The sequence below is a fragment of the Podarcis raffonei genome, chromosome 9 (assembly GCF_027172205.1).
Source record: "Podarcis raffonei isolate rPodRaf1 chromosome 9, rPodRaf1.pri, whole genome shotgun sequence".
NCBI lineage: Eukaryota > Metazoa > Chordata > Lepidosauria > Squamata > Lacertidae > Podarcis > Podarcis raffonei.
In genome coordinates this window covers 30,650,219-30,667,183 of record NC_070610.1, presented here as the reverse complement: position 1 = coordinate 30,667,183, position 16,965 = coordinate 30,650,219, and the positions used below count along the sequence as shown (strand labels likewise).

General features: G+C 41.5%; 1 protein-coding gene across 4 annotated transcripts in view; it reads left to right on the top strand.

Annotated features, from left to right (window-relative positions):
- WWC2 (WW and C2 domain containing 2) overlaps window positions 1–16,965 on the top strand; it is a 113,392-nt gene that overhangs the window by 75,628 nt on the left and 20,799 nt on the right. For all 4 annotated transcript variants that reach the window (XM_053402537.1, XM_053402540.1, XM_053402538.1 and 1 more), the window contains exons 10-15: window positions 23–112; window positions 973–1,589; window positions 9,977–10,100; window positions 11,651–11,731; window positions 11,835–11,921; window positions 14,974–15,166. In XM_053402537.1, the coding sequence (XP_053258512.1) occupies window positions 23–112; window positions 973–1,589; window positions 9,977–10,100; window positions 11,651–11,731; window positions 11,835–11,921; window positions 14,974–15,166 (1,192 nt within the window). The remainder of the gene's footprint in view (window positions 1–22; window positions 113–972; window positions 1,590–9,976; window positions 10,101–11,650; window positions 11,732–11,834; window positions 11,922–14,973; window positions 15,167–16,965) is intronic.

The following is a 16,965-nucleotide window of genomic DNA, read 5'->3' as shown; positions in this document are numbered from 1 at the left end:
CTATGATTTTTGTATCTTTTAGGTTAAAACTGGAAGAACGAAGGAATAAATTAGTTAAAAAACTTGAAGAAACTAGTCAACTAACTACTAACTTGCATTTGCAACTTAAAAGGTAAGGTTGCTCTGTTTACACTGTTGTTATTGACAAGAGAAAAATAGAGGTTTGTCCAACAGAGCTCTGAAAATGTCTAGTTGGAAATAGTACTAGTTTGTTTTGGGTGGAATTTTGTTAACTTGGGAACTACTTTTATGCCCCACAAAAATTTAATGTACCTCCTAATAAATATTTGGCTCCCCACAGCCTGTGTCCCAGACCACAGACTCCGCAGAGCAGAAGCAACTTCTATATGAAACAGCTGTTACAGCTGTCAACACACGTCTTCTCCAAGGCATTGCAGCTGCATGAGAGTGGGCAGAGGGAAAGGGGGAAACAGATTAGCAGACACATTTTAGCTGAACAAGGTCTTGTGCATGCAGAGGTGATCACAGTGGAATTTTAAAAAAGGTCCTGATAATTTCTGTCATATGTACATGTTCCATGTCACCTACCTACCTACCAAGGGGGAACAACGGAGTGTCCCAAATAGTGAACTAAAAGAACTGATAAGGGAAGCTGTCACATAAATTGTGAACAAATTGATATCCTGTGAAAGTATGACCATTCTTGGACACAAAACCTCAAAAAATGAGCTTAAACACTAAAATTACGCTATAATTGGTACATCCTCATATTGTTGCCAATATGATGTATAGTTAATTAACTGTCCTCCAAAAACTGTTATCAGACTAATAGGCTCTACCCCCCAAAATTGTAACATTTGTCCTTTTTTCAGATGTCATTGCACTTGACACCTTTACGACCTGACTGGACTATATATTCATACTTTATCCATTATTGTGGGCTGAGACTAATTGGACACATAGTAGTTTGAAATGAATGCTCAATCTTTTTCTTTCTTTCTTTTTTTGCAGTCTTTCAGCCAGTACGTTATCTATGTCTTCAGGGAGCAGCCTGGGGTCCCTGGCCTCCAGTCGTGGGTCTCTGAATACGTCCAGCAGAGGGTCGCTGAATTCCCTTAGCTCTACAGATCTGTATTATAACCAAGGTGAACAACCTACAGATTTAGACTATCAGTATAAACTGGACTTCATATTGCAAGAGAAATGTGGTTACATTCCTTCGGGCCCTATTACCACAATTCATGAAAATGAGGTGGTCAATTCCCATGGGAGAATGGACTACAGCGATTCTTCCAGCTCTCTGGCAGCAAGCCATGCACCAAAATTAACTGAACCTCCAAAATCAGTGACATCGCTGTCTTCAAGATCTTCCCTTTCCTCTTTGTCCCCTCCTGGATCACCTTTGGTTTTAGAAGGTGCATTCCCAGTGCCTCCTCAAGACTCTCCATTGCACCATCTCGCCACGGACTTTGAGGACTGTGATTTACCCAGTGACTTTGCAGGCATCAGCCTCTGTGGGAACCAAATGTTGTTGAACTCTGAAGCCAGAGCATCTTCTCAGTCATCGGTGGATGATAAAGACCTCCATGAAAGTGTTAGGCAAACCATGTCGCCTTCAAGAAATACAGGTAAAAAAGTAGGGTCAGGCCTACCTGTAACATATGGGTATATCTTGCTATTTGTACTCACAAATGTCCATTCTTTTTTTGGGGGGGATAATTTAAAGTACTTAAATCCTGGAAATGAAATACACACACACACACACACACACGTTCAGAGCAACAAGCTGTCTTTTAACTCGGGGTGTCACAGTTAGCATGGGACTGTAGGCAGCTGAGACAGGAATTATGAGTTCTGGCAAGATGTGAGGTAGAGTTGGAATGCAATGCTGGGGCAGATCCTATAAGGGCAACTGGGCAGAATGTGAGAAGTAGGGCTGCATAACAAAGCTCAAGAAAATGGATGGCAGGGTATATCGTAGGCCAGGAAAAAGCTAGAACAAGAGTGCGGGGTAGAAGTAAATTGAGAGACAGCCAGATAGATGGGCAGTGGATGACTGGAAAAGTAGTAGGCAGAAAAGGAGACCACAGGATAAGTGGACAGGCTGACTACCAGAATAATCCATAAAGCAGTACACAACTAATTACTTGGAGTTGCGGGTGAGCAGTGAGGTAGCCACCTTTGTTATTGACAAGAAGTTGTTCAGGGTGGTAAGAACAAAAAGGGATTGCATGGAGCTCCGAAAGGATCTCTCTAAACTGAATGAAGGGGCATTAAGATGGAAACAAGTCTAAAGTAATGCACACTGGGGCAAAAAATCCTAACTTCACATATACACTCTGAACTAGTGGTGATTTACCAGCAAAGAAATGCTTGTGGGAGATTGCTCAATGAAAATGACCCAGTGTGAAATGACTGTGAAAAAGGCAAATTCCACATTAGGGATCATTAGGAAAGCAACTGAAAATAAATCTGCCAATACCATCATGCCATTATACAAATCTATGGTGTGACGGCACTTGCAGTATTGTGTACTATTCTGGTCGTTGCCCCTTCAAAAAAGGATATTGCAGAGCTGGGAAATTAATAAATGGCAACCAAAACGATATTGAGGCTAGAGCGACTCCTCATTACGAAAGTTTGCAATATAGCCTTTTTAGTGTAGGAAAAAGAAGGCAAGTAAAGGATGATGGGATAAAGGTGTAGAATTACGCACGAGGTGGGGAAGTGGATAAAGAGTTTTCCTCCCTTAATACTAGACCTGGTGTCATCCAAGGAAGGTGAATGTTGGAAGATTCGGAACAGTTAAATGATTGAATATTGCTACCACAGTATGTAGTGATGGTGACCAACCTGGTGGATAGGGATTGGTAAATAAGATAAGGCTATCAATGGTGACTGTCCATGGTGGCTTTGTTACTGGGAGTGCAAGGGAGGAGAGTGCTATTGTCTTTATGTCCTGCTTGGGGGCCTCCCATTGGCATCTGGTTGGCCCCTGTGAGAACAGGATGCTGACCTGCATTGGCCCAAGGTCTGGCCCAGCAGAGCTGCACTTACAGCTGAAGGCCCTGACAAGGATCTAGACCTGAAGTGTTTGTAGTTAGGCTATGCCAGGAAGATCACTGGGCTGCCATTTTTCCAGAACAGGACTGCCCTGGAACCTGAGTTGTCAATATAGAATACGTTCGCTGTTCTGAGGCCTTAAGCAACTCACCCACAGGGGTTCTAGAGTGCAAATTGTTGTTTTGTCGTGTCTGACTCTTCATGACCCCATGGACCAGAGCACGCCAGGCATTCCTGTCTTCCACTGCCTCCCGCAGTTTGGTCAAACTCATGCTGGTAGCTTCGAGAACACTGTCCAACCATCTCGTCCTCTGTCATCCCCTTCTCCTTGTGCCCTCAATCTTTCCCAACATCAGGGTCTTTTCCAGGGAGTCTTCTCTTCTCATGAGGTGGCCAAAGTATTGGAGTCTCAGCTTCACGATCTGTCTTTCTAGTGAGCCCTCAGGGCTGATTTCCTTAAGAATGGATAGGTTTGATCTTCTTGCAGTCCATGGGACTCTCAAGAGTTTCCTCCAGCACCATAATTCAAAAGCATCAGCCTTTTTTATGGTCCAGCTCTCATTTCCATACATCACTACTGGGAAAACCATAGCTTTCACTATACGGACCTTTGTTGGCAAGGTGATGTCTCTGCTTTTTAAGATCCTTTTTCAGAGTGCAGATAGAGAGACTCATAATCCAGGCTGAGCTTGGCCATCAAAAGTGGGTGGTACCCTTACTCTTCTGAAATATTCTGTCCTCTAGCATAGGACTCTGGCTTTGGGTTAAGGCAATTTCTGGCAGTGCCTTGACAGTTCTTCCCTGGTGCATGCCAAGTCATTCGAGACAAGGAGTTAAAACTGTTTTAAGAGCAGTTCGTGGTGTGCTGCTGTTTTCTTTAGCTAACTGACCAAACCATCTACAGTTTTCCAGCAGCTGACTGTTGGGAACTTAGCAAACGTCTTGCGAGTTTGTTGTGAATGGATTTGTTCTCTGGCATCAAGAGCTTTATTTGTGTTTCCAAGACCAAAATGATTTGCAGCTTTTAGATCCAGAGAGATAAGGTTTCCTTTCAAAGTTCTGTCTCGGAAGGATAAAGAAACAGAAAGAGAGGCATGTGTGTGTGAATACACACATACAGAGAGAGATGCTGTGTCTCAGCTCCTGCTGATACCTTTCTTGTGCTTCACTTGCGGTCTTTCCTTGATTCCTTCAGCTGAAGCTACACGGTCAAAACCTGTCCTCCTCTCCTCTCCCACCTCCCCATGTTCTTACATACAGTATTGCTGCCACCTTCTGGTTCATGTGTTCAACTTCACAAGCATTTTGACCTGGTTAGAGAGAATTTTGTTAGTATTTATTTATTCATCCATCCATCTATTCCTTCTTTCTTTTATAATACCTTCAATGAAGGAATTTCCCAGAGTATTATTCAACACAACAGAATAATGATCAAATCAGTTACAAAGCAAAAAGAATAGGCACCAGCGATTTTTTTAAAGCAGATTAAAATAGTTAGAACTTAATTGAAAGAATAATAGTATGTTACCTGCTACTGAAAAGACAGCAATGGAGGCACCAAGTGAGCCTCTTTGGAGATGCACTTCCATAAGTAGGCAACTACCATCAAGAAAGCTCTCTCTCCTGTTGCTCCTGCACTTACCTCAAATGACAGTAGCCCCTATAACAAAGCCCTGCTCAGCAATCTTGGGCACACTGATGTGGGACTAGGCATTCCTTTATAGATATTGACATCTCCTACTATATAGTGCTTTGATGCCAATGCTTTGAATGAATCTTTTTCAACCTGGTGCCCTCCAGGTATTTTGGATTACAGTTCTTATCATTGACCATGCCAGCTGGGGCTAATGGGAATTGGAGTCCAACAACATTTGGCGGGCACATGGTTGGGGAAGGCTGAATTGTGCTCTGAAGCAGGCATGTTCTAGAAGAGAAGAGTTGCTGGCACTGTTAGTTGCTTTGGATAGCTGCAGCAAGTTATTTTTATTTATTAAATTCATATAACACCTGTTCTCCAAAGTAGCTCAAAGTGGTCACGTGGTTCTCCTCCTCGTTTTGGGATTCGAAACCTGGTCTCCCAGGTCCTAGTCCAGCGCTCTAACCATTGCACCACACTGGCTGTCAAGTTGATTTGGTCAAGTATTGGATTAATGTGGTAACTGAAGCTCGTTTCATGGCATAGACCATTGTAGCAAAGAATGCTGGTTGCAGCCCAAGTGGATTCATGACATACAATATCGATAGCCAGCTGTTATTGCCCAAGCTGGGCTCCCAGAGCTGACTGTCTGCCATCTGCTCAGTTGCCTGAGTAAAGAAAGAAAAATCTATTTGTAATATGAATGACAGTATTTCAGTTCTTAACTCAGGCTTAACACACTTGGCTGAGCTTACTTGATATGAAATAGTACATTCTCTAGCTTATCGCAAACTTGCCAAAAGTGTAAGGACTGCAGATGGCTAAAAGCAGGGTCGGGGTTTTGGGGTTTTTTTTAAGATAGCAAGAGGCTTTTCTTCTCGTTCAGCTTGTGGAGGGGGCGGTTGTATGCGTCTGCTTTGTGCAATGTGAGACTTTTATTGGCAAGCTGTAATCTTCTCTAGTTTACTCCCAGTGCTATGGCTATCAAATTCTAATGCACGGCACCATACATGTATGCTCAGGAAAACTGGACATCTGTACACCTTCAATTCTGCCTCACTGTGGTTATCTGATTCATCTGTCAGAACCTGGAATAAGTTGTGTTTTATATCTCAAACTTTGTGGAGGTTTCAACCGCTCATTAGTAATGGAAGAAATGGTTTAAAAATAAAAGCGTTTATTGGCAGTATCGTGGAAGTTTTTTGTAACCTGGCTGAGGCTACATGTGGCCTGAGGGGGATTGTCTGCAATTTACATACTCTCTCCTATTCTTGTCACTTGGATTTAGTTTCTGATCCAGCATGTACCTATAGCTCCCAGTATTCAAAAATCCATTTATTCTGCTTTCCTTTCCCTATTGCCAGACAAATGGGAAAATATATCCTAGTTCTGCGCAAAGATGCATATAAAATGAAGTTGATAAAGGATGTGTTCTACAAATTTCCTTTTAATGGGATAGGGAATCCTTTTCAGACCATGGGTTGCATTTCTTCATGGACAACCTTTCAGAGGCTGGGGAACAGGTAACACATCGATTACGTGATGTGGCGCGCATACACACTATTTGAATGGGAATTCCACTCAACTTTGCAGGGTGGCCCCCTCAAATATTTTATTGGGGGCCGAAGGGACCTCAGCCCCTAGGAGTTGGCTTCTGTGATACACTATACTACATCCTAGCTTACAAAAGACTAGAACGAATTGTTTGTTTGGGGTTTTTTTTACATGCACACATCCACCTGTTAAGATCAGGAGGAAGGGTCTCTCTTCGTATTTCTGCCACCCTCAGAAGTTTGGGAACAATAAGCAGCCCTGGAGAGGACATTCTCTGTGGCAGTCCCTAAATTGTAAAATTCAGTCTCCACAGTGGTGCCTCTGGCACTTCCACTATACAGCTTTCAGGGAATAGTGAAGACGTACCTCTTTACCTGGCATTTGACACATGAGAGATGTATTTTCAGGATAGATTCTTAATGGCCAGATAGAGACGGACCTAGAGAACCACTTTTGTCCCCAGACCTGAGGTTCCCCGTCCCTGTTATACATGATAAGAGTGAGAAACAATTATCCCCTTATTCAGTCTGAGCCTGTATCTTGTGGAAGATAGGTGTACCATAACTCTGAATTTTTTTTGCCCTCCCAAATTCAGTCATACCTTGGATCCCAAACGCCTTGCGAGTCGAACGTTTTGGCTCCCAAACGCTGCAAACCCGGAAGTGAGTGTTCCGGTTTGCGAATATTCTTTGGAACCCAAATGTCCGATGCAGCTTCCGCAGCTTCTGATTGGCTGCAGGAGCTTCCTGCAGCCAATCAGAAGTCGTGCCTTGGTTTCTGAACGTTTTGGAAGTCGAACGGACTTCCGGTACAGATTTCATTCGACTTCCAAGGTACAACTGTACTGGAAAGATTCAAGGGCCTGTGTATACTTTGTATTACTTGCTTTGATAGAATTTAGCATTCCCAGTTGGCAGAATTTTTATTATAACAAATGTTGTCATATGTACGCTGTGTGGTCCCTAAATGTACGTTTCTTGTGGCAGCTTGAATAGTCCTTTATCTCTAAAGCATTCAAGGGCTATAAGAATTTAACAGGATTTACTTTCCTTAAAAAATAAGTCTTCTTTCATTTGCAAAATGGGATACCTGTAATCCTAACTTTGAGTTTAAATTGGGAGCAGGGGAGAGGTTTACTGATGGCACTCAATCTGCCATTTAACAGAGCAGTTCTATGCAGAGTAACTCAGTAAGTTCTACTAAGTTTAAATGGGTAAGTATTCATAGAATTGCAGCTTTTACTTGCTTTTTACAACTGTAGTACCAATGTATTTGGTAAGCTTAATCATTCTCTTGATACTAAGCATATTTTACTACTTGAATGTGAATTGGGTAGGTTATAAAGAAGCTACTCTGTAACTTGCATCCTTCTATGTATAATGTATAATCTACAATCTCCATTATATCAGCTTTGTTTATCTGCAACTGCTATTTATCTGAATTTACTGTGTGTCCTTTAAGTAGCACATAGGAAAGGCAATCCCTAAGTGCATACTGTACCTTTTGATCATTCATTTGCATTGAACTTATTCCTGAAATTCCTGTATATATCTAGTTTCATTGTTAGCTGCTTTTAGTTCTGTTGATTTCACTGAGAAATTTAAGCATGTGCTTAGTTCTCTCTCTCCCCTCATTGAAATCATCTCTCTCCCCCCCATTGACTTTTACTTTTTTATTTTTGCAACATCAATGCCTGCTGTCTCTTGCATCTTTATATGGTGCTGGGGCTTTGTCCTCAAACATAGGTTTTCCCATGCCAAATATCTTTGGGAGTACCAGAGTTAGAATAACCATGAAGTTCTTCCACAGACAGTCTCTGTCATTGTCAAAGTCGATTTCAGACTGCTGCGGTTATTCCTGGGGGTAATCAATAAATCATGTCATCACCTTCACCCCTCTCAAAGTGGTGGAAGAAAAAGCACTTCATCATCAAGGAAAAAGCATCCCCACTGCTACAAATGAAAGGAGAAATGCAGCAATCAATCCTCTAATCTGAAGCCTTAAAATTTAAACATCTTAACAAGATGTAAAGTCATGACTCAGGAGGGGGGCGTAATGCATACCAATACACTTGGCTCCTTGGCAGATGAAAGGACTCCTCAGCCTTGCAACTTATTATATTACAGGATGCTGCTTACAGTGAATGTTTCTTGCTCTCTGCAGGAAACTCTAGCTCATGAATGTGAGCTGAAGATTGAAATTAAGAGGTGGTTGGCCCTAAAGATTCTCCTTAAGTTTTGATAGTAGAATCATATCACATTCGGCAGAACATATCACTGCTGAAACGAAGGCAGAATTAGAATTAATTTCTTACAGGGATTTTGGTAGGAAGAATTCTGTAGAGAGCCAGTGTGGTGTAGTGGTTAAGAGCGGTAGATTCGTAATCTGGTGAACCGGGTTCGCGTCTCCTCTCTTCCACATGCAGCTGCTGGGTGACCTTGGGCCAGTCACACTTCTCTGAAGTCTCTCAGCCCCACTCACCTCACAGAGTGTTTGTTGTGGGGGAGGAAGGGAAAGGAGAATGTTAGCCGCTTTGAGAGTCCTTCGGGTAGTGATAAAGCGGGATATCAAATCCAAACTCTTCTTCTTCTTCTTCTGTATGATATTTTAATTCAAGTGTGGCCAGCCAACTAATGCCATCTGACCTGAAGCACTTGGGCAGCCTTCTTCCTATCTGTCACCCATTCTGCAAGCTCCTTTTATGTGGGAGAGGAGCAACACCTTTGAAAGTGTACATCATCCAGGTGTGACCTGCCCAATCGGCACTTTCAGAGCTTCCTCTTCTCGGGTGTAAGGTTGTCCAGTGCTGGGCAGTCTCCTATCTGTGGTGAGTTTTGGAGATGCAGATTGGGACATCTGACAGCCAACTCAATCTGCACTTTCAGAGGCATCTCTTGGGCCACTGAGCCACATAAAAAACCAGTCCCCCAGTTGATTCGCCCTGTCTGTGGTTTAGTAACCTTTGATAGAGCAAAGGATAGGTTCCCCAATCCTGTCCTAATTGCTAGGTGTGGGGACTGAGTCACTTGTTGGCCAAGTTGAATGGGGCCTTTGCTCTAACTTGGTCCTTAGATGTTCCATTTGTAAGGCTTGTCAAGCACACTGCTTTATAGTATGTCTCAAATAGAATGTGGTGGCAAGCTTGAAAGGTGGGGAATATTCATTTGTAGCTAAAGACTTGGAATAATGCTGATGGGAAACTGTTATGGACAAGTTAATAACGGTGCTAGGCTATGAAGCTGATTAGTTTTGCACAAAAACCCTAATGAAAGTATGCAATACATTGGTTTTCCACTAGTATGTTGGAACCTACAAATGGATCATTCCCAGACTGAGATTGGTCACATCAAGGGCACCAGCATTCCCATTTTCTTTGTTTGGTGGGGGTATTGTTTTTTTGGGGGGGGGGAGAAGTGGGGAGATTGTGATAATATGCAAAGCAAGATAGTCCTCTTTTACCTTTAATGGTTGTACAAAAGAGAATTGTAGTGGTGGTAGCTTTTTTCAGCCCTAAACAGCAAGATGCACTTAACACATTCTCTCTTCTATGTAATTGTAGGTTGGGGTTAAAGGGGAGTTCTGGATCTAAAAAGGGGTGGTGCTATTTCAGTAAATAACAATAAATGACTTGTGATGAAACGAGTTACTCTGCTTGATGCCCAAGATGCTTTTCAACTTGACTGTGACTTTAGAGCTTTGTGTATATGCTTTTCAGATTGATAGAACCTAAAACAAAGATTTTCTTCCTTCTTGCCTACTTAGGTGTTGACTTACCAAGAAGAACAGTAAGTCACCACCTTGAGGAGAAGGCAGGATGTGTATCTGCTGCAGTATCTGATGAGTCCATGGCCGGAGACAGTGGTGTATACGAAGCTTCTGTAAAACAGTAGGTTTAAGGCAGAATTCCATTTATCCAAAACTAAAATTTGAGCATCTGGCTCTGTCATGTCCAGGCATTTTGCAACAATTTGAAAAATAGTATGTGGGGCTGAGTCGAAACAATTTATCTCATTTTGCATTGGTTCCCCACTCCCTTTGCTCATTTGGGTAATTGTAAACACCTTCTCACTATTTTGATGATGAGCTTCCCCTGCTGTTTCATTGCCCACACAATCCTCAGCCTCATTTGCCCACACTTACTGGCTATTGAAACTTATGTCATTTTGTCAATGTTGTCACAGTGCTGCACCTGACATGATGGTGTCACACAGATGCCACTTACCAAAATAATGAGAGTTGCCACAACCAATCATATTAAAATGCAGTGTGGATGAACCAAGACTGTGGATTGAAAGGACAAAGAATTTTTAAAACTGCACAGAAACAAACATCAACCAGGGGAACCAAAGGAGTACTGTATAAGAAACAAGTATAGCTAGGGGTTGCAGGGTTGTAATCTTTTGGGTATTTTGAAACCATTGGCTTGAAGGACAGGTTATAAATATGTAATAATAATATAAAAGGAATATCAACTTTGCAAAAACCATACTGCATGTCCCTAATTTAAATTTAATAGTGTACTATTGAAACATCTGAGAATTCAAAGGCAGGATTAAAATATTAGTATTAATAGTAATTAACTTATACGCAGTCCAATCTGAATCCCTTTTCTTCACTGGAGCATCTGCAGGGCCCCCCGGTGTGCTCACCAAACGCATAAGGTAACATCACCGGGAGCAGAAGAGGGGACAGAGCTGGATCAGCTAAGGATCCACTGGAACTTAATTAAGGTGGTCTAGTTACTGGCAATGGGCCTGATCTGAGCTTTTCTGCTGGGCCAGCTATGGTTTTGTTGCCGCATTCTGCCTTGCTTCTGAGAGTTAAAATTGCTCCCATAGTTGGCCTTTCATTCATTCATTCATGTTAGCACAGAAAGAGGAGAAAGAAGATACTACTCATAGAGACTGAAAAAAATAATCTAACATCCCAATGCAATGCTTTCAAGAACAGAGGACTTTTCATTTGTTGTTTTAAAAAAAGCTCTTTCTTGTTTCAAAGCACATTTCTTTATAATAATCAGAATAAATGACCTAATAAACACTGAAGGGTAAAACACAATTTTATACAATTTGAGGCCAATTGCAAGCATGTATGAATGGGGGAGTTTCTAGTCCTTCTATTGATTTTTGTTCTCTCTTTGCGCATATAAGCAATTATAAACGATGATGACCCTTCAAGGGAGGATCCTCAAATAATTAGCCATTAGTGAGATCTACCTTAGCAATACTTCCTTCCTAGATCCACAAGGAAGTAGCTCTTTTCTGTCATCACTTTTTGACATTACATATGAAATGGAAAAATCCTAAGCATTGACTTGAACAGTGCATTTGGAACAATCTTACAGTTTTGGTATAGAATAAATAAAGTATATTACTGTTCAAAGGTATAAATGTTGGTCTGCTGTGGCTATTCAACCTCTTTTCCTCTCTCCTCTAGACCAAACGATAGTGAAGAAGTTGCATATAGTGAAGATGATACAACAGTTCTAGAGGCACCCCAAGTGCAAATAGGACTCCGGTAAGTCGGCGCATGTGAAAAGTCAGGCTATTCCTTGACACCTGCAAATGTATTACAAGTGCCTGATGCCGGGTTTTGTTTTGTTTTTGTCTCTTCTTAACAGATACGATACAAACAGCTCAAGTTTTGTGGTCATTGTGGGGCAGTTACAAAATCTTCATGCCCTTTCTGTATCCCCTGGCTCCAAAGTGTAAGTAAAGTAATTCCCGGATTACGGTTTATCACATTTTTTGGATCCATGTGCATATTTGGAATTGGGAGAAAGTGCTGTGGGAACCCCCCTTTCTGGTTGCTTATCTTTCATCACCTCCCCACAAACATACTCCCCACAGACATACCAAAATTCAATGATCTTTGCTTTTCTGAGGAAGCTGGGTTAAAGTTGGATCCAGTAGAATTATTTAAGGGTTTTTTGTATTCTGTAACAGTTGATGTCTTATTTCTGGATAAATACTCACATAGTCTTTAAGAAGATAGCGGTGGAGGAGGAGGAGGGAACCTAACGGATGCAAGATTACACTTTCCCCTTCACACCAAAGCCCTGTCATGTGACCCCGTCCTTATTTTTCCATTCCATTTCACCTTAGAAAGTTGGGTGCTCCTTCTCTGCGTCACAGAAGCACCCATCTTCTTTCTTTGCCAAGCAACGAACAGTGCCCTGCCCCACAAATAAACAGGAATATAGGGAGATATTTTTAATACCTGTGAGGTTTCAAACTGTGCCTATACACAACTTTTTCAAAAGGTGGTCTCAGAGCTATAGGTGACCCATCTAAAGTGTCCCAGCACCTTTTAAGTTCCTGTTGCTTTTTGGCCTTACCTAAAAAGGACACAAGTGTCTATAGTTTAGCAAAGCCCCATGCATGGTATATGCCTGGATTTTTCTAACTATCAATTTGACAGGCAAGCAGAAAGTCTTCTCCAGAAGGAGCTGACCTTAAACTGACTATACCTTTTGAGTTGTATCTGAGATTCATATGCTACCTGGAGACCATTTTAAACATTCATTGTATGTCTGTAATGCATTTGCATTTCAAAGGGAATGGAGTTTCACCTTCTCACTTGATAAGCAGAGCAGCACCTTTTTGCGAAATGCCTCTTTTACTGGGAGCACTTGTTTCCGTCAAGGTAGCTTAATTTGTGGAAATATTTATGTACTAAAAGGCTGCTTTCTACATCGCAATATGGTCTGGGAGTGCTCCCACAAGACTTAAGCTGTGTACACATTACCGCTTACTCTTGCTCCAGCTCATTCCCACCACTGGGAAACCGAGTAAGCATGACAATAAGCCACAGTCCATAGGTATCTTGTAGCCTCTTGAGAAATATTCCCAGCTTGATGCACTTTCCCTCAAACCAGCTTTCACCCAATTAGAAAATGGAAGCTGCGGTTAAGCGGAGGTATGTACAGTTCTGGATGCCATTGCATGTGCACAGGTAACAGCTTCGGTGAATTGGGAGTTCAGCGTGGGGAAACAAACCAGGTAATAGGCATCAAGTGAAGACATCCCTTCCCCCCCCCCTGGTTTGTATAGAAAAGTGAGAACAGGACTTGAAACACAGCGGGGAGAAACAACCTCACTGTGTTTCAAGCGACTAATGCAGTGTTTCCCAAACTTGGGTCTCCAGCTGTTTTTTTGGACTACAACTCCCATCATCCCTAGCTATTGAGGGCAGTGGTCAGGGATGATGGGAATCGTAGTGTGAAAACAGCGGGAGATCCAAGTTGGGGAAACACTGTCCTAATGTGTACATGGCCTTAGGAAACACAATGTGGAACAGAGAGCGAGAAAGTGCTCCAGCTTGGTTTTTATTTTATCCCTCCCTGCTTTGTTTTCAAACACGCAGTGTTGTGCAAGGAGCACTCCCAAGTTGCTGAGCTGTATTGTGGGATGAAGCAATATTACGAGCATTCTTTAAGCTTTAATTGTGTGCTTGTGGCAAATAAACAAAAGCAGCTGTTTGGGGATAGCAGGACTAGCTCTTTTCCGAACTGTAGATGTGGATGGGGTTGATAACTGTAAAAAAACTGGACCATAAAAAGATTGGTTGACATGATTATATGAGTTGAAGATACCTGAGGGAAAGTCTTGGGATTTTAAAAATTTTATTTTAAATAATTTCTTTGCCACTTTTCATTTAAAAATAAATCCCAAGGCAGTTTACAACAAAATAATAGTAATGAGACCATAGAAATGAAATAGTGAAGCTCCACAGTTACAGTCCCACGGTTGCTAAAAGGTGGCATCAGGAAACGCTTGTGCAAAAAGATGGGTTTTTGGTTTCACATAAGATAAATAATAAACTGTCTGTGAGAAAGGCAGCATTTGTAAATAACTTATTTTGTAGCATGATCAACAGAATTGTTCCAGAGATCTGCATTAAAAAATAATAATAATCCAAGAGCAATATGAAGAGAAAGTGGCCTTTGAAGTAGATTACTGACCTCACGATTTCAACTGGTCATTGGGGTACAGGACCAATAACAGAAATGTTAGTGGGAATTGGACAACTTTATATGAAGGATTGAAGATTGTGGAAACTCCTTCTGGCTGCTGGGGATTATAGTCACATACAGCTGGATTTACACTGACATTTCATCACCTGTCACTGGAAACGGTCAAAACGAATTGTGTGGAGGGAGAAATGACAATTTGTATGTGTGAACCAGCACTCAGAACCTGCTAAATGCTCTTAATATTTCTCTCTTCTCCTCCATTTTCTGTCACTTATTCTCCTTAACTTCTGCATTTTAATCTATGTGTCAGTATTCTGTTTACAATTCACAACGTTTCATTTCACTATTTCTTATTTCAAACTCTCAAATTTCTCTGCTTTATTTTCCTAGCCCTTTTTGCATCTTTAAAAGACTTTTCCAACTTTCTAGCATATCACTATCAGGATAGTATTTAGCATCCTAACATATCCCCTGCTATTTCTGGTAGGATAACAGACTCTACAAATTCCATCTGTGATTTGTGAGCTCTTCTTAACTCCCACCCACTCTTGAGTTTCAGCATTTCCATTTCTATTTTCCTTCTTTTCCCCCTAGTTTTCCCAAAGGCGGGTTAGGTGACACACCTTTACTATTGACATATATAAGGCAGTGGGCACCGAAGTCTCTGCAGTTGAACATAAGACTTATCCAGGAATAAGACATTTCTTTTACAAGTGTTTTGCACAGGGGCTTTGGGATACTTGTTTGAATCATCTTTTGCATGTTTTTTCTTCCCACCTCCTAGGTATTTTAGAGTTGCAGTTCTTCCCTCTTCCGCTGACATCAGCTGTCTTTTCCGCACGAAAGTCCACTCTGCTGCTGAAACTCTTTTATTTAGTGAGATGTTCAGAGTAGCCATTTCCCAGGCCTCTTTGCAGCAGAAGACTTTGAGAGTGGATGTCTGCTCTGTCAGTAAAACTCGCTGGGAAGAATGCCTAGTAAGTATTCTTTATTATTGGCTTTGTTTGATGTTCTTTTGTTTTTTTCTCATGCTGATAGATAGGCGGCTTCTGAGGCATGCATTAGCAACCTCCGCAGGACTTAATATATTCATCTCTGATATGGGATGATTGTGGAATTTAGATTCCCTTTTGATCACAGTATTACAGAGGTAGACAATTTGTTCAGTGCTGAGGGCTTCATTGAAAATGCATCATAAGCCTGAGGGCTGCAGCTAATATACATATTTTAGACACATGTAATAAGCATAATTTGCATATGGTTTTAATCGATGTAGTCAACGGCAAGCTACAATGAGCTTTGCAACAAAATAGTGAGCTCCAAGCATGGCAGCCTTTGGTTCAGCCTCTCAACTCAATTTTTTACATTTCAGCTTAGAAGTTGAAAACAGTAAGAAATTTTTTTGTGGGGGGGATTTGCTACTATTTGCATTTTTTCATCAGATTCTTCTACATCTCTCTCCAGCTGTGACAACTAGGAAATTTAATGAAAACCGAAAATCCTTTGTTTCTAGCAGATATGCAACCCACATGGAGTAGTTATCCCTTTGGCCCTAATTTTTTTTATATCTTTAGGTTGCAGGTAGATGGACAGGGTTCAGTTTTTGTTGCTTTTATTTTGACTTCCTGTCACATTCACAGGCTGGGAGGGGATGATGGAAGATTGGAATTGAGCCTACTAAATACTTAAATGCCAAACAGTTGGTGCAATTGTTGTGCTTTCAGGAAGCAAACTTTTGTCTACCGGACAATGTTTTTGTTCTTTGGCTATGGAGAGAGGGAAATGCCGCTCCGCAACACAAGCACACAGGTTTATTTATTTTGAGAGGGTAGAAGCACTGGAATGTATTTTACGTTTGTGACTCCTGTTTTCAGTCCATGGCTGACACGATTCTGTCTTCCTGTGGCTCTCAAAAGCCCCATTGACATGAACAAGAAACACACGAGTTAAATACTTAAAATACAATTTTGGCGCTGATGCAATTTCCTGGCCTACCTTTTATCTTGATATCTGACAGCATTGACCCACAACACACATCAATACAGAAATGATGTGCAGCCTAGAAAACTGCAAAGCTAGTAAGTTTCTTCCATTCGCCTTTGGAAGAAGGTCTACTAAAGTGCCTTATACCAAATTGCTCCATGGAGCCCAATATTGCCTACAGACAATCTTATTCCAAGACAGAATTTCTCATGCCAGGGAATTGAGCCTGGGAACTTGCGCAAGCAAAGCATAGGTTCTGTCACTGAGCTCTGGCTCCTCCCCTACCTCAGTGGCAAAGGTGCATCAAACAAAATGGTCACATCCCCCCTGGATAAGAGCACCCTGGTAAGAAGCTGATTGCTCTGTTTTTCTTTGTGTTTCTCACGCTATCATTGCCTCAGTAACCATTCAGTGGATAATTGTATAACGGAAGCATATTGATTAATAACCATGGACACTGCTAGAGTTTAAAATGATGGCGCCTGAGGCATGTTGCGCAATAGGGCTCTTCAAGCCTCCGAATAGGAGCCTCTATTTTCTTTTCTTGCATATAAAACCACATTCTTTCCTCATGATGGACTGATGCCAGGGGTTTTGTTTTTTTGCCCCAGGCACCAACTTAGTACTGTTTCTTGCATGGATCTGTTATATTTGATTAGATTTACAGAATTTAAACTACTATATATATTTATCCTTGTGGGTATGCATTGTCTAGTCCTTAATATTTCTAGATTACAACACACACACACACACACACACACACACACACACACAAACACACACGTGTCTCCTT